This window comes from Pteronotus mesoamericanus, unplaced genomic scaffold (assembly GCF_021234165.1).
Source record: "Pteronotus mesoamericanus isolate MK-2021 breed Mesoamerican mustached bat unplaced genomic scaffold, CSHL_Meso_final contig_94, whole genome shotgun sequence".
Classification (NCBI taxonomy): Eukaryota; Metazoa; Chordata; class Mammalia; order Chiroptera; family Mormoopidae; genus Pteronotus; species Pteronotus mesoamericanus.
Window position 1 is genome coordinate 9,090,238 of NW_026555285.1, and position 22,810 is coordinate 9,113,047.

The 22,810-nt window shown below is 38.9% G+C and overlaps 1 protein-coding gene across 2 annotated transcripts in view; it reads left to right on the forward strand.

The window, feature by feature from the left end:
* The window catches only part of VWA8 (von Willebrand factor A domain containing 8), a 390,182-nt gene that overhangs the window by 331,953 nt on the left and 35,419 nt on the right, over positions 1-22,810 (forward strand). For both annotated transcript variants that reach the window (XM_054586385.1, XM_054586386.1), the window contains exon 40: positions 3,521-3,629. In XM_054586385.1, the coding sequence (XP_054442360.1) occupies positions 3,521-3,629 (109 nt within the window). The remainder of the gene's footprint in view (positions 1-3,520; positions 3,630-22,810) is intronic.

Sequence of the window (22,810 nt, forward strand, 5' to 3'; positions counted from 1 at the left end):
TACAACGGGGCAGCTGATGGCAATTGGGAGAACTGTGTGAGGTCCCACAGTGTCTACTTTAAAGGGGACTGAAGCATCATTGTCTTGCGTGCAATGTTTCTTATATCTTGTATCTTCTTCAATAAATGTTTCTGTTTTTCCTAGTACATGGCTGGATACTTTCTGGACAGACTCCATATATCCTCAGTGCCCACACCCAGAACCTGATGCACAGCAAACACTCATGCACATTGTAGAGTGAATAATGTATAAGTGCATACAAGTATTGGTATCACTGTTAACTCAGAGTCTGGCTAAAACCAGACTGACAGCCAGACCTGTCCATCAGCCCAGAGGTCCACCTTGAAGAGCCTAATACTACTGATGGGTTCTTGACATCATCAGCATAGCATTCAGTTAGCATTCATTTGTATCTGGATTTCATCTAGATCTTAGTTTATATACATCAAAATGGGTTAACTCAGGAAGAATACCAAAGGTAGAGACGCATAAGACATACATGAAGCTGAACAGAAACATTAAACCATCAAAACATGAATGAAGTAGATGATAAGGTACTTTTACATTCTTAGAAAAGCACTTTAGGTGGGCGCCAGCTGTGGAAATCGTACCAACTACCATTTGCAAAACTAATCAGCCTTACACAGTGGATCTCAGCTTATGTTTGTTTTTCTCATAATTGATCCAAAATTATAGTGTTTAAGGCTGACCTACACAAAAAAAGTAAAATGAAAACTAAAATTCCCAGACTCTTACATAGCAATAAATATACCCTTTAAGAACATACTGGGCCAGCAAGGTGCAGTTTAGTCTGCATAGATTACTAGGATGTGAAGCAGCTGTGCTGTGCAGCTTTGATCCAGGTTAAAACAGCAGAAAGACTTACTTTCAGCTAGTTTTGTGGGCTTGAGAATATGGGAACACTGGGAAGCTTTTCTGATCCAGAGGCTAACATTACCTATTTTCTTTCCCCATTCCCTGCTTTGGTCTTCATCCTTCAGAATTTATTACTTTTGAACACCTTATAGGTGATCTTTCTAAATGCTGACACAACCTGGAATATGATTTCCAGGTGTCTTCATAATTAAAGCAGCATGTGATGTGTTTTGGGGTGCAATATGATTGTGCCAGAGATAGACCTATAACTGGAGCTAATTCTGACCTCTATACAAAGATCATTCTGCTTAAGGTGACTTACCAACTGCCTGGCTCCTTCCTTGGGGGCGGGGGGGTATTTTTTTCTCTCTGCTAAGGACAAGCTGTGTCTATAATTTTTATTCTAATCTCTCTTCTTCGGAAAAGCATTAATCTTTATTCTTTGGGAAAGAGCATGTTGGCCTTCTAGGTGTGAAGGGGTAGATAGTCATTGTGCCCAGGTGCTGTCAGCCTTGATACTTGAGACGTCAGTTAATCTAATGAAAGTTTATAGAGAGGTTTAAGATTTTGCCAAAACTAAACAGAAGAAGTATTGTTAGGAGGTCAAGTTCTATACACATATTCGGTTTTATTCTTCAGAACAGTAAATTTAAAAGGGCACCTTGGCATGTGACCTCAGGAAACAACCATTCAGATATTAACTTTCAGGTATTTATCTTTTGATAGTCAGTGTTTTCAAAGTGTTATGTAATAACATTTATTGAGTGCCACTATGTGCCAGGCATTGTGCTAGGTACTGCAGATTCAGAGAAAACACATAAGACATGTTTCTTCTCCCAGAGAAATTGAAGAGAATATCAGAGTGTATTACATGTAGTAAACATTTTTCATTAAATTTTTGGTTCAGTTAAAAACACATACACACATGCATTTGTGTGTAACTGTATCTAAGTATATTAAAGCATAATTCTTACTGTGGAAAATAAAGTTTGAAAACACCATGACAGGTAGAAACATGCATAGCTATTAAAAGCAATAAAGTATACAGGTTCTATAATAGATGTCTGTAGAAGACACGTGAAAGGGCAGGATTGCTTTACTGGAGAGGTCAAGCAAGTGTCCACAGGATGTGGCCTTTGAGCTGGGTCTTGAAACCTGAACTGGCGATAGCTAACCCAGCTGGGTGTAGGGCAGGGATGCAAATCTGCCCCATGGGGGTGCAGGCCTAACATTATGTGCTTCTAGTAAGCCGTCTGTCCTGTGATGGGTGGAGTCTTCCCAGTGCTTGGCCTGGAAGGGAGGAATAGAGACCATTCATTCTCACTGCAGCCCAAGATGATAAAAGTATACTTTAGATAAGAGTTTCAGCTATATACGTAGGATCCATACCTCTAACTGCATGTGTGCGCGCACACACACACACACACACATATATATACACATGCAGTAGTTTAGAAGACCATGTTGTGGTCTTATGAGATATACTTTCAGTATTCCCTATTCTAGTATCAGCACCCTTTGCATTCATAGAAATTTATAGAAATGTGTAATAAAATTACTGTATTAGGAATATGACACTGTAAAACCCAAGGGTGCTTCACTTAGTGAATGAACCCTCTATGCTTGATTAGTTTAATATGCTGCATTTTAAATGAGGAGTCCAAACAGCCTTCCTAGCAGAGGTGAGTATGGATTTGATTCTTGACAAGTATGTGGGAGTTGGTAGGCAAGGAGGCAGGGAAGGGCACTCCGCGTGGGAGAGAAGCCTGTGTGGGAGCTCCAACACAAGTATATGATGTGTTCAGGGAACCTCAAGTGCACTGGCAGAGCCGCAGCAGAAGCAAATGAAAGACAGTAAAAGGAGCGCTGTACTGGGAGGAAGGAATCTCAAAGCCACAATATTAAGTTACAATTATCCTGTTAAAAGTACACAGTCAGCAATTTCAGAAAACTCCTGTATTTTCCATAGCAACACATTAAATTACATTCTTTGGACCTCAACTACTATCTTTGTCAACCAAATGTATGTCCTTGGTCTTAAAAGCAACTAGGAGCCCTGGCCAGGTGGCTCCATTGTTTGGAGCTATGTCCCATATACCAAAAGGCTGCGGTTCGATTCCGGGTCAGGGCACATACCTAGGTTACGGGTTAGATCGCTGGTTGGAACTCATACGATTGATGTTTCTCTCTCTTCCCCCTCTTCTAAAAACAATAAACATATCCCTGGGTGAGGGTGAGGATTTACAAAAAACAAAAAGCAACTAGGAGCTTTCTCATGAACTGACCAGCTACCACCATCGAGGCCCATCTTTGGTATGAGTGCCAGTGGTGCACATTTCTGTCTAACTCAGTGTTGGTGAACTCATCATTGGCAGCTTAAAATCCATCATGGCATGTACAAAATTAGCAGATACTACAAATCAAGACTTCTATTTTGTCTCGAAGGGTGACTTGTTAACCATTTACCTGGCCTTTGCTCTCTTTTGAAACTCCTAGCTGGAGACATCACCACTTGCCTTTCTCCTCAAAGGCAACCTGGATTACCAAGAAGTTTGCTGCAGTTCTAGCAGCAGACTAATGGAGCAAAGAGACCCACCTGTACATGATTTCAGCAGTTGTCTTTTTTTGCCCGCTTTGATTTCAGGCTGAAGGAGATCCAAATGAGTGAATATGATGCCGCTACTTATGAAAGGTTTTCAGGTGCTGTCCGAAGGCAGGTGCACTCTCTCCGAATCATCCTGGATAATTTACAGGTAATCCTCCATTTATAGACCATGGAAATAATCTGGACCTGAAACTGAACTGATCCTAAAACTTTTGGAGAAATTTATTTGAACCCTAATCAACCAGTCAGGAAAAAAAAAATAATGCCAAAATGTTTGCATAAAGCTGTGGGTCACTCCATGACTTTCTTAGTTGAGTTCTCCAAGGCAAAAGATTAGAGTTCACCTTTCCCTCTGTCCAGGAAGCAGTGATTTGACCAGTATCCCCAGAAGATGTCATGCTCCCTGATTCCCCACATATTAGATCTGTGAGCATCTCACCTCGACTAGAAATTCACAAATAGAATTCCCCTAGAAATCATTTCACTGTCATCGTCTAGAGAGATGGAGGAGCACTTTGGGTCATCCAGGCTATGCATTCTCTGTGCCTCTGGCCTCCTCCTCCTCCTGCCCTCCCTTGGCCCCTAGATTGCCTACCTTTTTGCAGTTTTACAGACTGGTTGCCCCAGAACTAATTAACATTGCTATTGCGCCTGAAAGTATCAATTAAGATGCTTCAGTGTTTCCTAAGCAAAGGCTTATTATTTGGAAATTTTACATTTGATATGGTGTCTGGGCAGTTTGCACAGATAACTAAGGAAGAGCCAGGTATTCTCCAAAATCACAAGTCATGTAACATTATTTTTTTGGGGGGGAGAGACAGACAGACAGACACACCTCATTTCAGGGGGAAAGGGGCAGGGTTCAGAGCTAGTCCATAACATGCTTCTCCACTCTACTCTGGAACCTTCTGTGTCCTTTCCGTGTAGTGTTTGAAGTTGATTCCCTTTAGTTACACCATTTTCCTCTTCGGTTCTTGTTTGTAATTGTTCTTTTTGGGGGGGATATGGAAGGTTATTTTCATCATTTGCTAAGAATTGGAGGTAAGAAGTGACATGGTGCAGTTTTAATCCACCATCTTAAGCCAAAACTTTGGGAAAGCATCATTTTAAAAAAGATATAAACTGCATCAGGAGATTAGGAAAAGTTCTATAATTTCCAACTAAATTCCTTATTTCAAAATCTGGTGAATGTAAGAATTAAGTCATTTGCTCTTTTTAAAAAAATCCATAATACTGTTATTTAAGATACAACAGGGTAACATTTTATGTAAACTATGTGTACAGTTGAGTGGTTGACTTTTCTTCTACAGTCACTCATTTAACTAGTGCTTATTGCTCTGGGCATTGAGGGCAGCTGCTAGGTGAGCTCTGTGCTCCAAGGCAAGACAATAGGTAAATAAGAGCCAAAATGTGTAGTTCATAGAAGATGAGGGTAATGGGAGATGGTGCTTGTACTAAGACTGAGGAATGAATATGATTCAGTCATGCATTCATTTTTTCAGTTCTTGATGCACACCATGCATTAATGGTAGAAAAATAAAATGCAGGCCCTGACCTCAAAGAAGGAACTTAAGGAAAACAAATAGGCAAACCATTTCCTAAGTTCTATAGAGAAGTGTGTACACAGTGCTGTGAGATAAATGAGAAAAGCCTTCACAGAAAATGTTACACTTCAGTTCAGTCTTGAAAATGTTTAGGAATTTGCTTGAGGGGTCAGGACATTCCAGACATAGGACACAGTATGTACAAGTGCAAGTTGTTCAGCATAACTAAGGAGAGCATATATGTGATAGGAGACATTGGCAGGGGAGAAGGCTGGCTAAGTGGTATGGACCAGATCATGAATAGCCCTGGATGCTGTGAGAACATGCAAATAACATTGGGTTTTACCCTGTGGACAAACAGGTCATTAGAGGATTCACAGAATTAGAAAGAGATGCAAGAATGCATTGTTAATTGAGGGAATCAGAATCCTCATCTGGTATTAGTAGATGTCTTCATTGGTATTTATTGGGCACCATACTATAGTTACTTTTACAAACATCATCACATTTAATCCTCAGATCAACCCTTTTAAATAAATGATTACATTTACAAGATCTGCCATAGGAAGAAAAGTCAGATCTACTGCTGTGACTTCTTGCAGTAGAACACAGATTAAGCCTCGGTTAGGAGAGTTTGCACTCAGGAATGACTCTACTGCTAAACACCCCAGTGACAATACCAGTACCAGAAAACAGTATCCAGTTTTACTTTTACCTTTCAAACAGAAATTAAAGAAAGCTGTGACTGGCTCAAGGAAAAGCAACCAATAAGATTAAATAGATGGCAACCAAGAAATTGGCACCTATAAAAATATGTAAAGGAATTGGGGTTAGTAATCTAAATAGAGTAACTATTTCAGGAAGATTTTTATTTCCTTCTTTCCTAGAAATCTGAAAAAAGAACAAAAAAATAGGTTTCAGTAACAGCAAGAAAAAAATTTAAGAGACAAGAAAGGGAATAAAAGTGATTTAATCCTTGAAAGAGTACCTAAAATGGATTAGCACTTCCACCTCTAGAAATCTTTGCAAATAATCCAGCATTTTCATTATACCAAGCACCTATCCAGGAGTTACCATGTGCCAGGCCTCACATATCAACATCATCATCAAGGTCTCCTCCATCATCATCATTGTCTCTGTGTGGCTAATAGTGCCAGCTCTGGAGCCAGACAGCCTGGGTTCTGTAAAGTGCGAGTGACAAAGAACAGGGAAATTAGGAAGATTAACTCAGACAATGCTCATAAACCATTTCAAACAGTGCTGAGTACAGAGCTTTCTCTACTGAAGAATTAGTTTCATCATTGCCTTCATTGTACTTGGTATTCATCAGCCAGGCTACAGGCCAGGCACCCAGTCAAGAACTTTATGTTCATTGTACTAGTTAATCCTTATAATCACCCAGTAAGGATTATGCCCTAGGTTTGACAGATAAAGAAACCAAAGCCTATAGTTATCTCGATGAGGGAACTGGGGATTAGAAAGATGTGGCTGGTGAAGCAAGTGTCTAACCCAAAGGTCAGGCCTCTATCATCTGCTTTATTATTGTCTTCCTCTGCAATTCTGTAAAAAGTATAATTCTTCCGTACACTCATAAAACATTTTGCATCATTACCCAAATGCCAACACAGCATTTTCCCCCTATTTTTATTTTTAATGCACAGAGGTGTTATTCTCAGATATAGGCCATCTAGTACTCAATTTAAAGAGATAGTGTTAGTTAAAAACATAGCAGTCAGTCAGGATGGACAGGGCCTTGTCTGGAATATGAATCTTTAGATCGTAACCTGAATGAGAAGGGTTTGATTTGGTCCCATTTTTGCTGTCTTCTACCAGTTCTGGGTGTCTCTGATTCAGTAATATCTGCCAGCTGTTTTGAGGTCTCTGTGTAACCCCCGTAACCATGAGTGTTTCCTTGGTGAACAGTACAAAGTCTGGATGGGAACTAGCAAATCATCATTTGAGATGACTTTCCAAAGCACAGCTTCAGGCCCACGCATTGATTCCGGGTGGCTGGCTGAGATTTGAGGACCAGGAAATGAGGTTGCCACCATCAGCTTCAGCATGTGGCTCAGTTGTAGCACATTGTTCCTCTCAGTTAAGAAAGCTCTCACCAGTGACCTTCCTTTGCTTCTTGACTGGATTTTATGTGGGAAGTCAGAGTCTTGGTTATTGGACCTTCTATAAATCAGCACCGAGAATTTTCCTATTAGAGTAATAGAGCCTATAATAACTTCAGTTATACTTGATTCAGAATCTGAATCTCTAATTCCTGCACTCCCTAACAAAAGAAAATATCCGTTCCTACAGAAAGCCACTGATTTTAATTGTATGTCTCTCCATTGATTTTCTGATCTACAGTCAGTAATTTTACTCTCAGGCTAAGCTAAATTAGCCTTTCTCTGATTGCTTTGGCTAGCCTGATAGCTCCAGGAACCAACAATTATGTTTCTCATTTTGCTTGCTTGTTTGTTTGTTTTTAGTGCTTCAAAATGAGCAGGTAAAAGGTGTTTTTGAACACTGACATGTGGCATACACTGTGCATGGCACGGAGGACACAAGATATTGTCCCTGTCTTCAAGAAGGTTATAGTCTCAAGGGGTGGGGAAGGAGGCACTTAAACAGATCATTTCAGTTTAACATGGTAGGTGTCCAGGTGGAGGATGTATAAAATGCAGTGGAAGGCCAGAGGAAAGAGGGGTTAGGATAGATTTTGAAGGAAAAGATACATGAGCTGGGTCTTGCAGCGTGCACGGGTATTAATCAGACGGAGAGGATCGAAATGGTGCCCCAACAGTGGTCACAGCACAGCAAAAGCATGACGCTGTGGTCTCAGGTGTTGAGCTAATGGCCCATCTCAAGTGTGAGCAGGATGCCATCCAGTGTAGGTTCCGGGCAAGGAACTTTGACCTTATTCTGAGTACCTTATTCTTTACATATTTTGCTAATATGTAAAGAATGGAAAGCATTTCTCCACTCCTTTTATTTAGTATGTAAAAACTGTGTCTCGTCTTAGAGACATTTAATGAATATTTTGCCTAAGGGTTCTTGCCTTCCACAACTAACCTTGGGAAAAAGACCCATGTGTTGCTAATAGAAGACACAATATGGTAAGTACCACAGAAGGGTGTTAAACAAAGTGCTATGGTTACATAGACAAATGTACAAGCATTTTCTAAGCTAGACGTTAGGGGGAAACTCACAAAGGAAGCGTCGTTGGAGCTGAACCATGAATGATGAGCATGGTTTCAGTTGGTAGCTCTTCTAAGGATGGGGGTGGAAGGGCAGCCTTGACCAGAGCTTCTCAAACCTTCTGTGGTGAGGTGGCCTAGTTTTTATCAACTGATCATGGACTAATACTTTCATAAAATAAAATAGAAATGTATTACTGAAAAATGATATAAAAATAACATACAAAATACAAGCCCATATTATTTAATATCAGATTCAACAAACATCAAATTACTTTGTGAAACTGCTGTGCAAGTTTCTAAATGCTTACTGTCAATTTCTGTTACTTACCTCATCATGGACCAGTAGCAAGTGTTCACACACTGAGGGCAGTTTCTATAGCACTGGTCTAGATAGAAGAAACCTATAAGCACAGGACTAAGACTTGAATACAAGACTGTTTGGAGAATGGCAAACTGTTCAAGTGCCTAGAGTTTGGGGATGGCTTTGGGGGCCTAGTGGGTAATGGGAGAGAAAACTAAGATAGAAGGTTAATCCCAAGAGCCTTGCACACCCTGGTGACTGGATTCTGTAATCAGTGCAGAGCGTGAACCTGATTGAGAAAGGGATGATGTGGCTATATCTTCTTGAGAAAGTTTTATATCCCTGGAGGGAGAAGGGTTCAGAGAAGAGAGGAGTAGAAGCCAGGAAATCAAATCCTAAGATTACTTCAGTTATTCAGGTAAGAGTGATAGGAACCCAAACCAGAGTAATTGAAATGAAAATGGAAAGGATGAGACAGTTTAGAGGAAGGACAAGAAGACAGTAATGGATTAAATGTTGGATGAGGGGGATGGTGAGGTTTTCAAGCCCTAGAAGACAGAAATGGGAAACACGGGAAGAGGAGAGACTTGTGGAGATAGCACCTGTTTGGTTTGGATGTTATATTTTCTTACTTCTGGGACACGTGTAAAAATATGAAGCATGATATTTGAATCTGGAGTTCAAGAGTAAGGTGAGGACCAAATAGGGTTGCATATCTGTACAGGTGTCTATGTCTATGTTTTAATGGTCCATCTTTATAAAGGAACAGCCAAAACCACGAGAACTATGTTGACTAAGGTGAGAGGATAGAGCAAAGAGAGAGGAAAGGTGAAGGCAACCATGTCAAGGAGCATCTGCATTTCGGGGGAAGCAGTGAAATGCCAGTTCCTCTTTCTTAGCACCACAATGGCTCATCACTCAGCACATGGCATCAGTGGCTACAAGAGGACCACTCCAACTGAGTGCAGACTAGAAATACAGTCCTGAATTCCAGGCTATTTGAGCACAGGCATCTAGCTCAGTCTTCGCCAGATGACCATTAAAATGAGTAAAACAGTGAAAAATCCATAGGATAGAAGACGTTAGGGGGGAGTGAACGTGACACACAGGAAGCTTTGAAAACTTTTTGCTAAACAGTGTGGTGAGACCCCTATGAATGACAGTACCAAAGAGAACTCAGAAACCTTCCTAATAAATAGCATTACTAGTAAGTCAGTGCATGAGACCAACAGAATTTCATTAACACCCTCACTTGGAGAGTCAGGGAGTAGAAAAGAAAGCCCCGGAGATGGTGAGGAGCAGATCACTTGACTTCCATTTTGTCACTGCCAAGCAGCAGCCTTGGGAGGCATGGAGTAGGGAGCTCTAGGTTTTGTACAGTGGCCACAACAAGCAAAAAGCCAGAACGGAATAACACTGGGAAAGGGGCCAGCAAGCCTCGACTTCCACTTGGCTTGAGGACTAGATCAAACAAATGCCAGATGACCCCATTGCAATGGCTTTTCCAAACAAAGTAAGAAATGATGTGGAGATGAAGTTCTCATGCTGTGATAGCCCACAGTTTCAACTCCTTCCCTGCCGAGTCTTGAGCTAGTATTGTAGACTCTGTTTAACTACTAATACTAGTGTAAAATCTTCAGGGAGAATTCTAATAAAGTGGGGAGTAAATGCAACCAAGGAGAGTTTATCTAATCTGAGCAGTTTTGTGCAGCCATCTCATCATTTAAGAATAAGGACACCAGAAAAGCCAATAAGATGGGTTCTATGAAATTATTATGCAGTGAAGTGGACTAGCAGACATTCAAGATGTAGAGGGAGAAGGTGCTGCTGGGCTAGAATATTTTCCTCAGAAAACACCAGACTTTTAGAAAACATCTGTTTTGTGTTCTCAAAATTCAGAGCATCTTGGAGTATGTGAAATAAGACATGGATTTAAAAGGATCTGGCTGAAAGATAATAAGGGAGATGAATGCAATAAGGAAAGATTATAAGAAAACTAAAAATGCAATGCCAAAACTGTAACTTACTTTAAAAGTAGAAAGAGCAGATCAATTCGGTCTTAAAGCCAAGTACTAACATGAATGGAAAACTTGAATTGTTATTCCAGATTGTGGAGAGAATAGAGGTAAAATCCATATGAAAGCTGATCAATAAAAACAGACTAGAGAGCTAACATTTAGAGCCATGAGCCACCCCAATAAGTAGAACAGTACTTGGTGCATGGTAAGTGCCTCATTAAATATATGCCGAATGAGCCAATGATATTCCTGAAGAGGCTACCAAAAAAGGACACATAAACAATAATCAGAATCATAACAAAAGAAAACTGTACTGGGCTGAAGACAGGCCTAAGTCTACAGGTCGGGAGAACTTTACTGAGTGCTGGGCAAAATTAATGAAAAGAGATAAGCACCTCACCACAGCTTCATGGAATTTTAACATTTCAAAAATAAATAAAATATCCTGAAAGCATTCAGGTAGACAAGAAAACAAGCTATTATTACAGGAAGAAAAATTAATCTTGCATTAGTTTTCCCTGAAACATTGAATGCCAGAAGAGAGTGAAACAGTGTCCACAGGCTTTGTGGGCAGGGGGCTGGAAGAGTTGTGCCCAAGAATTCTATGCTCAGCCAAAGTACAACGGTGACAGAAGGACATTTGCACATATTCAGAGATTAAAATATGTTACTTAAGTCCCCCTTTTGAAAATAACTTGAGAGTTATAAGGGGACTAAATGGTAATGAAAAAAAACACAATAAAGGTTAGACCAAAAAGAAGAGAACTTTGAACTAAACATGTATATATACACATGTGCACACACATACATATATATGCATATATGTAGAAATATTCCAGTCAATTAAGAGAGGAATCAAAATTCCTTAAGAATGGGAAACTTTTGTTATAAAAGGATTAGCAATGAGCATTAAAAACAGTAAAACACAGAATACAATCAGGTCTAAATAATTGTGGTAAATACATTTGAAGGAAAAATATCAAGTATAATGCTTTTAAAAATACACAATAAAAATAATGAATTTAATAATAAGACAGGGCCTAAATTACTTCAAAAATTAAATAAAAATCAAGAAGTTGATATGGAAGAGAAATAGAAGGCAAAAAGCATGACAATTCATGTTGCATATAAAAGAGACAAATACTGTTTCATTCCTAAAAAATAATTACAGAAATAAAAGTTCCATCAGGCTTTTTAAAAACGTAATCATGCTTGTATTTTAAATGTATTTCTCGAACATGCAGCACGTTTTCATGAAGATTCCTCTCAGTCCTGTGCGGAAGGGGGAAGGACGGGGGTCCAGGGCTGAAGCAGGGAGACCTGCTGGGAGGCTCTGGCCGAGAGAAAATGGCTCTGGGAGAGAAAATGGTAGTCCCACTGGGGGCAGGCATGGAGTTGGGGAGAGATGGTCATATGCTGCTGAAGTTGAGAGGATTTGCCAATGGAATAGGTGTGAGATGTGAGGGCAGGAGGAGTGAAAGAGGACTCCGAGGTACGTGGCCTCAACAGCTGAAAGAATGGGGTTGCCTCTTGCCTTTTACTGAGATGAGGAGGACTTGGGGAGAGCAAGGGGTAGGGGAGCTAGGGCAGAGTTTTGAACTTTTAAATTTTAGATGCCTATTATGTATGCACACTAGTAGGTGTAGATTCCAGCTTCTTTGAAGTACAAAAATACCTAATTCTTAAAGGAAGGACATGAAGTCTTTTTGTTCATAAAAACTAATTATAAAATAACAGTAAATTGCCACCTAACATAATAGTTTAGTTCCAATTCAGCATCCAAGAATACAACTTTTTCTAAGAATTATCTTTATTAAATACATAAATCACTGTTTTCCCTCGCAATGAGATGATACTCTGAGAAACAGGGAATTCTTTAAAATAGGAAGACTTATATCTTCTCTTTTTTGGCAATATTATTTATCATTTAAAGCATCTTGCAACCTAACAGATATTTAGTAAAATATTTTCACTATCTCAAAATATTGAGAACCACAAAGAAAAATGTTTTGTTTCCACTGATTTATACTTTATTTTATAAATATTGTAAAAAACTCCCTTAATCCAGCATATTTTTTTTGTTTAAATGATACAGATTAATAGCATAAAAGTATACATTGGTTGAATGTGAAGAAAGGTTAAAATAATAGGAACTAATATTTAATTTTAAAAAGTCATTGATCGCAGGTATCCTCAAACGTCTATTGACATTTATTCATCTACCCAACAACTTTTATTGATGATCATCTATATGCTTTATTCTGTAGAATGTATATGCTTTCTGAAAAAAAAATGCTATTTAAGTCTTTCTAATCTTTTCATTAAAGAAATTCTGAAAGAATAATAGAAAATTGGCATGTTTGTATAGTTTATAACTAAAGGAAGACTTGATTAACCATAACCCAAATAAGTGAACACTTAAGATTAATCAGAACATTTTCAGTGCTGAAATCACAAGACAGAGTGTCACAAGCCACAATTAGTTTTTGTCTAATTTATTCCTCCTAATGCCCTCATTGTTGCAGACGTGTGTGTGAGGGAATGGGCATGTGTACTTTCTGGTTAATCAGTTATTTCCCAGAAAAATGAATTAACTGGTATACATCATCCTCTGAGCATTTCAGTTAGTCTATGTTCTTTCTTTCTTCTTCTTTTTTGCATTTATTGAGGTCACATTGGTTAATAAAATTATATAGGTTTCAGGTATACAATTCTGTAATTCATCATCTGTGTATTGTTCACCACCCCAAGTCAAGTCTCCTGCCATTATCGTTTATCCCCCTCTACTCTCTTCTACCTGCCCCTATTCCCCGACCCCTTTGGTATTCACCATACAGTCTAGGAGTTCTTTATGGGAAGGTAATAAAACTGTATTTCTTTTTTAGAAAATCTGTAACATAGACTTTTCACTAGTAAAACCTAACTTTATATATGATAAATTCTCATTAGTATGAACTTATTGTATACTGCAAAATGGACACATAAGAATACTTCATGCAATAAGAATATACCATAAAGAATATGTCTGGCCCTTTGTTATAAATAAAAACATGTATTTAAGTAAACAAGTATTTTAATGAGTCCCATCAAACCAGAATAATAAGTATTTCTGTCGCAGTCCTCAGTACATTTTTAAAGAGCTCCCCTCCAGCTTGTTGCCTTCAAGAGCATTCGTTTGGACAGGCCTCTTCCTATTCTGAGTTTCCAAGTATTGATGGGCTGACCAGATGGTAGATAATCAATTATCTGCTCATATTTACAAGCAAGTTTTATACTTGAAAACTAACAGATGGTGCTACTATTACAAAAATATCTTTGTGCCTAATAGTTGGTCAGAAGGCTAGTACATACTTTCACTTCTCAGAAACAAAACCTCTTCCTGAAAATCTCACTGACTAACAAAACCAAAAGTAATTCATCTATTCACAAATAAAAGTACAAAGGAGGGAATATATTATATGCCTACCAGAATTGGCTAAAATTTTTTTAAAAAGAGGAAGCTGACAATATCAGGTGATAGTGAGGATAGAAGCAAATGAAGCCCTCATTCTCTGCTCATGGGCATGTACATTGGAAAAAAAAACTTTGGAAAACGGTTTAGCAATACCTACTAAAGCTGATAGTGCCCAGGATTCCTCCCGACAGACACACACACCCGTCTGTTCCAAAAGACTTGTGCAGGAATACCCATCATGGCAGTTTTCATAATAGCCCCACACTGGGTACAACACAGTTGTACAATGGATAAACTGACAAAAACATATTATTAAATATTTTTACAGCTGTGAAAGAGAATAAAGTGCTACTACACACACCAACATAGGGACTCTCAGAGGAACAATGTTGAGCCAAAGAAGCCAGACACAAAAGAGTGCATATTGTATGATTCCATTTTATGAAGTTCAAAAACAGGCAAACCTCATCTACAGTGACAAAGTCGGAATGGGGGCTCGCCTGTGGCGGGGGACAGTGAAGTCCGACGGAGGCCCTGGGAAGCTGTGGAGGTGCAGGTGGGAGCCAGGGTGTGTTTGTGTTTAAAGTTCCTTGAACTCTGCACTTAAGATTTGTGCACTTTATTACAAGTGTGTTATACTTAAATTTTACAAGGTTGACCAAAACAAACAAAAAAAGAATAAGAAAGCAGTATCAGGTTTATTGGAAAAAGCATATCCCTTCCTTACTCTCACCCCAGATTTTACTAAGGTCTGTATTGGCATGCATTAATGGAAACAGAATCTTGAGCTAAACAATGCCTTAAGGGATGATAATCTAATTGTATGTAGCAAAAGAAACAACATCAGCATAAGAAAATTAAGACCTAAAATCTTTAGGTTCTTAACATAATAGCGAGTCCAGAGACAGCAGACAAACTTAATATTTAAGGGAAAAGTGAGTATTTTATGATTCTTTAACCTCCTCACCAAGGACAATAATAAGTTCCCTAAAAAGGACCTGCTTTTATCTTTTTTACAAATTATTAGCAGGTACACCAAAAGAAGAAGTCTGCAGTGCTTCTGTGCTAGTTGTTTAACAAGCCTTCAATAGGTCATGACTCTATTGCTCTTCAACACCTCATACCTTTTCCCCTCCACATCCACAAAGACACGTGACCTGCAATTCCCTTGTTTTGTGCCTTTAGTTTCTAACAATTGTCTGGAATGGGTATTAATAAGGCAGGATTTTGTAAACTCTTTCATAAGGAGTTAACATTTGTTCCCTTTATACTCTTAGAGAGCTGCCTCATAATACATTAACTTTGAAAGTTAGTTGGCCAATGTGACTTCTATCTTGCAAGCCTACAAAAGGAATTGAAGAAAAAATTATCCTTGTAAATGTTAAATGCACTAAGTTAGTTTAGTCAAATACAGGAATATATAAAATAGCAAACTATAATTACTCCAGATTGCTTTATTACAGTGGGCTCTTTATCAATATATTTAGAGGATAATCCACTAAAAATTATATTTAGATAATACTCCTGTCTGATTAGCATAAAGCATGCAATTGTGGTATTCTTTGGCAATCTTAAATTTAAATCCTAGGAGTACAAAATAACATCATAGAATGTTTTCCTGGATATGACGTTTAGTAAATTCTTTCACTTTTGTTATGGTAATGTGGTCATCTGTTTCTGTTGTTTTACTCAATTATGTCCAAATGCTTATTAATATTTTAGGTATTCTTCAAAAATACATATCCATACTATAAGCATTTATCTGTTGATATATAATGAACTCTAATTGTTCTTAATATTTCTTAGATCTGGCTCTATCCCAATTGGGAGAACAATGTGAATTACTGAGAGTCTCAGACAGATGAGTACGAGATTTTAGTATCCCCAAAACTCTGGATAATGAAGTAAAAGATTTTCATCAAGTTACATGTCTGCTGGGTTCTAGATGTTTTGTGCTTTCTTTTGAATGTGGATGTTGGGATTGAAGGATGATGAAGTTTGGAAAGCAAAAGCTAATTTCCTATTACTAATTATCCACCTAAGTCTCTCAAAATGCTTAACATCAATAGCAAGCTAGCTTAAAATAAACTGCATTAAGACTAATGTCAAAATGAACACAGAATGACTATTTTTAAGAAATTACTTTCCCATAATTTGTTGCACTTATCAGATAATTTATGTACTTCTATTACTGAGGAATAGATTTGCTACTGAAAAAAAAACACATTTTTTCCATCACTTTTAGCATTCTTGATCAATTTGCTTTCAGAAGCTTACAAATTGGAGCCAATTCCCAGTTATCTGAGAAATTATTACTGTCATTACCATTATGATACAATTAGGAAGAGGCAAAGGGTAAAAATCTAATTAGGAAATCCTTCTCTTAACACAGGTTATTTTCCATACTAATTAAATGTAGACTGCTACACTTCAAACAGGCATTCACGGACAGTGCCTCCTCATTTTGCAGATAGGACGACTGAGACCCAGAGAATCTTAATAATTTGCCCACAGTGAGCCAAGACTAGGATTCTCATATGCTGTATTCTAATCTGACACGTTTTCTCCCATGAGCCACTCTTTGCCTTGAACATGCATTCCTGAAATGAAAATGTTCTGCACTGTAAGGTGCTGTCATTACATTTATAACTACATTTTTTAAAAACAGATTTCATATTTCAGACCAGTGTTACATTCAAAGCAAAACTGAGCAGAAAGTACAGAGTTTCTGTGTATCTCCTGCTCCACACCCCACACAGGCATAGCCTCCCATGGTATCAGCATCCTCCAATAGAGTGAGACTTTTTTTATAATCGATGAGCCTAAATTGACACATTGTTATCACCCAAAGTCCATAGTTTACAGTATGGTTCACTCTTGTGTTGTACATTCTATGGATTTGGACAAAAGAATAATTATATGTATTAATCATTATAATATCATTCAGAATATTTCACTGCCCTAAAAATCCTCTGTGCTGCACCTGTTCATCCCTGCCCCTGGCAACCATTGATCTTTATGCTGTCTCCATAGTTTTGCCTTTCCTAGAATGTCACATAGTTGGAATCCTACAATATGCAGCTTTTCCTGATTGACTTCTTTCACTTCGTAATATGCATTTAAGTGTCCACATGTCTTTCCATGCTTGATAGATCATTTCTTTTTAGCACTGAATAATATTCTATTGTCTGGATGTACCCCAGTTTAACCATCCATTCACCTACTGAAGGGCTTCTTCATTGCTTCCAAGTTTTAGCAATTATAAATAAAGCTGCTATAAACATCTATGTGCAGGTTTTTATGTAGACATAAATTTCAATTCATTTGGACAAATAACCGAAGAGGGCAATTGTTGGGTTGTATGATAAGAGTATGTTCAGTTTTGTAAGAAACTGCCAAACTGCCTTCAAAAGGGGCTGTAGCATTTTGCATTCCCACCAATAGTGAATGAGAGTTGCTGTTTCTCCACATTCTTACCAGCATTTGGTGTTGTCAGTGTTTTGGATTTTGACCATTCTAATAGGTGTGTAGTGATATCTCATTCTCATTGTGATTCCCCAGTTATATATGATGTTAATCATCTTTCCATATGTTTTTTTGCCATCTGTGTATTTTCTTTAGTAAGGTGTCTGTTCAGATCCTCTTCCCATTTTTTAAACTGATTTGTTCGTTTTCTTGTTTAGTTTTAAGAGTTCTTTGTATATTTTGGTTAGTAGTTTTTTTAATCAGTTATGTCTTTTGTAAATATTTTCTTCCAGTCTGTGGATTGTCTTGTTATCCTCTTGATAGGTTTTTTAATAAGGTGAAGTTTGGTACATATTACATTTTGGGGGAAAGTAATGGCCGTGGCCATCCCTGTGAAGGTGAAGGATCTTAACACCATTTTAATAGTTTATCTGAGGTAAGGAGCAAACTTCAGAGAGAGACTGGGTCTTTGCTAGTGCACTTCTATATGATGGTTTTCGACAGGCATTGCGTAGACCACTTATGTTCCCCAGGAATCCTCTGTGTCCTTCCTCATCAGTGTGTGGTCTGTGGGCCAGCTATACCTGCGAACTTCTTAGAAATGCAGAGTCTCAGGTACCAGCCTAGACCTACTGAATCAGGAATCGCATTTCAAAAAAATCCCTAAGTTATTTGTCTGCACACTAAATTTGAGAAGCTTTGTTCTCCATAACCTGTAAGCTGGTCTCAAAGATTTGTTTCTTAAAAATATAAAATGATTTTTTAAAACCCCTTTGAAGAAAAAAAGCTTATTTCTGTTTTTTTCAGATTTTAAAAGTCACAAGTTATATGAAAATTGGAAAATAAAGAAATAAAAAGAAAACAATATCACCCATAATTCCATAACTCAAAAATTACCATGACTATTAATGTTTTATTTGTTTTATCCTACATATTTCTGTATGTATGTAACATACATGTATATACATTGAGGTAATATTATCTATATATACATGCTTTCATTTCATACATTTATCACTTAACATTTTACAGTAAGCAATCAACTTTCATTCAGTAAATTTTTATAGAACACCTACTATGTGTCAGGCACTGTTCTTGACCTGGAGTGGCATAAGAGCTCTTATCCATGACCCTTACTTTTGAGTAGAGCCCGTAGATAATAGAGACAAAGAAATAATACATTCGTAAACAGCGATAAGTATAAAGAAAGTAAACTAGAGCAATGAGCTAGAGAATGACACAATGCTTTATTTTTTCTTTTTTATTAACCCATACTCATGATACGGACTTCTTCGATTCCTTTAGAATTGACAGTATAATCTCTAGTCTTATCAAAAACTGCAATATTTTCTTTTTTTAAAGTATATTGTATTGATTATACTATAACAGTTGTCCTGATTTTTCCCCCTTTGCTCCTCTCCACCCAGAACTCCCCAATCCCTCAGGAATCCCCCCACCATTGTTCATGTCCCCAGGTCATGACTGTAAGTTCTTTGGCTATGCCATTTCCTATACCGTACTTTACATCCCCATGGCTGTTCCATAACTACCTATCTGTACTTCTTAAGATCCTCACCTCTCACCCATTGTTCCACACCCCCCCTATCTCTTTATCTTTAACCTTTGGCATTTTAATTATGATGTATCTTGGTGTGGGCCTCTTTGCCTCCATCTTGTTTGGGACTCTGTGCTTCCTGGACTTGTCTGTCTATTTCCATCACCAAATTAGGGAAGCTTTCTTTCATTATCTTTCAAATAGATTTCCTATTTCTTGCTCTTCCTCTTCTCTTCCTGGCACCCCTATGATGCAAATGATGGTAAACTTGAAGTTGTTCCAGAGGCTGCTTATAGTATCCTCATTTTTTTGGATGCTCTTTTCTCCTTGTTATTCTGATAGGTTGTTTTTCATTTGCTTATGTTCCAAATCATTGATTTGATTCGCAGCTTCATCCACTATCCTGTTGTTCCCTGTAAATTGTTTATTATTTCAATCAGTGTATCCTGCATTTCTGACTGGATCTTTTTTATCCTGTTAAGGGCCTCACTAAGTTCCTTGAGCATCCTTATAACCAGTGTTTTGAACTCTGCACCTGATGCTTCTCTCCCTATTGTTTAACTCTTTTTCTAGAGTTTTATCTGTTCTTTCATTTGGGCTATGTTTCTTTGTCTCCTCATTTTAGCAGCCTTCCTGTGTTTGTTTCTATGTATGAGATAGAGCTTCTTTGACTCTGTGCTTGTCAGTGTGGCCTAATGTAGTAGGTGTCTAGAGGGTCCAGTAGCACAGCCTCCCCTATCACCCAAGCTGGGTACTCGAGGTGTACCCTTCATGTGGGTAGAGAACACCATCCTCTTGTAGTTGAGCCTTGATTGCTGTTGGCCAATCAATGGGAGGGATTTACTCAGTCCAGTTCACTGCAAGCATTAGCCATGACCACTGACCACCGACCTCTGCCCTCCGTGGAGGATCAGCTATGCAGTAGCAGGGTGATGGTACTCTAATGTGGTCTGTAGCTGTCCACCAGGTGCTCTGGCCCTGGGTTTTCCAAAGGGGTGCAGGCCAAGATCAGCCCCCACCTGTGTTTTGCCTGGGGCCACCCTGCATGAACTATAAAGCAACCTGAGATGCTACTTGTGCTGGGCTTGGAGATTTCCAAGCGAAGCCAAGCTGTGAATCTAGGCTGCTAGTTCTGGGCCTGGGACTCACTAAGGCCAACTGCTGCATGTTTGTTCATATGGAAAAGCAGCTTGGGTGGGCCCATAAGTTGGGTGGGGCAGAGGCTCTGGGGATCTCCAAGGCAGGTCAAACAGTGTTATCCAGGTTGATGGAATCTTAAATATGGTACCAGTCTGCTGACACTGTGGAGGGAGGGCCCAGAAAAGGGACAATGGCCTCTGCTTGCCCCAATGCCAGTCACTTAAGCCTCCCCTTGCATGCCATGGTGCTTCTCAACCCACCTCTCCAGTGCTAGAGCCCAGAGGGAGTGAGTCGGAGTAGGTAGGTCCATGTGTGGGTTCTTTAAGAGGAACTGCTTGGGATTCCAGCAGTTTCTTCTACGGACTCAATCCCCGCTGGTTTTTGCAGCCAGAAGATGTGAGGACTTATCTTCCTGGCACTGGAACCCAGGGCTGGGGGCCCTGGTATAGGGCTAGGATTCCTCACTCCCAAGATATCCCTCCCAAATTTTTATCCACCACATGTGGTTGTGGGACTAGCCTGTTCTGTGTCTGCGCCCCTCCTACCAGTCTGGATGGATGTGGTTTCTTTAATTCTGTAAATGTCAGCTTCCATTCAACTTGATTTCTGTCATTTCTGAGCAATGGTTGTTCTATATTTTATTTTATTTTATTTTATTTTATTATTTTATTCTTTAAACACATATTGATGTGTGGGTTTTTTTTTTTTTCACTTCTCTAGCTCTCTTTTATTTTAATTTATTTTTTAAATACATTTGTCTCTGCCTCCCCCCCACCACTTTTCCTTGCCCCCTCCCTCCTCCCCTCCCTCAGCTCTTCCCCTTTGGTTTTGTCCATGAGTCCTTGCTATGTGTTCCTTGACTTTCCCCTTCCCTTCCCTTTCCCTGCCCCCTCCTTCCCTCTTGTCTCTGTTGATTTCTTTTCCTTTCAGTGTTGCTGGTCATATTTTCTTTGCATCTTTGTATTGTTGGTTAAGTTCCACTTATAGGTGAGATCATATGGTATTTGTCTTTCACCCCCTGGCTTATTTCGCTTAGCATAATGCTCTCCAGTTCTATCCATGCTGTCGCGAAGTTTAGTAGTTCTTTTTTTCTTTCTGCTGCATAGTATTCCATTGTGTAAATGTACCATAATTTTTTGATCCAATCATCTACTGATGGGCATTTCGGTTGCTTCTAACACTTGGCTATTGTAAATTGTGCTGCTATGAACATTGGGGTGCATAGGTTCTTTTGTATTGGCATTTTGGTGTTCTTAGGGTATAGTCCCAGCAGGGGAATCACTGGATAGAAAGGCAGTTCCATTTTCAGCTTTTTGAGGAAATTCCACACTGCTTTCCACAGTGGCTGCACCAGTCTGCATTCCCACCAACAGTGTACTAGGGTTCCCTTTTCTCCACAGCCTCGCCAGCACCTGCTGTTTGTTGATCTGTTTATGATGGCCACTCTGACTGGTGTGAGGTGGTACCTCATGGCGGTTTTGATCTGCATTTCTCTGATGGCTAGTGATGCTGAGCATCCTTTCAAATGCCTCTGGGCCCTCTATATCTCCTCCTTGGAAAAGCGTCTGCCCAGGTCCTTTGCCCATTTTTTGATTGGATCGTTTGTCTTCTTGGAGTGGAGTCGAGTGAGTTCTTTATATATCTTGGAGATCAAACCTCTATCTGATGTATCATTAGCAAATTATTTTCCCATAGGGTTGGCTCCCTTTTCATTTTGCTGATGTTTTCTTTAGCCGTGCAGAAGCTTCTTATTTTGATGAGGTCCCACTTGTCTATTCTTTCCTTTATGTCCCTTGCTTTAGGAGACATATCAGTGAAAAAATTGCTGCGCGGGATATCTGAGAGTTTCCTGCCAATGTTCTCCTCTAGGACTTTGATGGTGTTGCGACTTATATTTAAGTCTTTTCTCCATCCTGAGTTTATTTTTGTGTATGGTGTCAGCTGATGATCCAATTTCAATCTTTTGCATGTAGCCATCCAACTCTCCCAACACCAATTGTTGAAGAGGCTATTATTGCTCCATTTTATGCTTCTGCCCCCTTTGTCAAATATTAGATGCCCATAGAGACCTGGGCTTATTTCTGGGCTTTCTATTCTGTTCCACTGGTCTATGGGTCTGTTCTTGTGCCAGTACCAGATTGTTTTGAGTATAGTGGCTTTGTAGTAGAGTTTGATGTCCGGTATTGTGATCCCTCCTACTTTGTGTTTCTTTCTCAAAATTGCTGCGGCTATTCAGGGTCTTTTATGGTTCCATATAAATTTTTGAAATGTCTGTTCTATGTCTGTGAAATACGTCATTGGTATCTTAATAGGGATTGCGTTGAATCTATAAATTGCTTTGGGTAGTATGGACATTTTGATGCTATTAATTCTTCCAATCCATGAGCACGGTATATGCTTTCATTTATTTGTGTCTTCCTCAATTTCTTTTTTCAATGTTGTATAGTTTTGTGCATACAGGTGTTATACGTCTTTGGTTAAATTTATGCCTAGATACTTTATTTTTCTTCTTGCTATATCGAATGGTATTTTTTCTCTGATTTCTTCTTCTATTTCATTGGTGGTGTACAAAAATGCCTTTGATTTCTGAATGTTGACTTTGTATCCTGCTGTTTTGCCAAATTCACTTATTAGGTTGAGGAGTTTTTTGGTAGAGCCTAC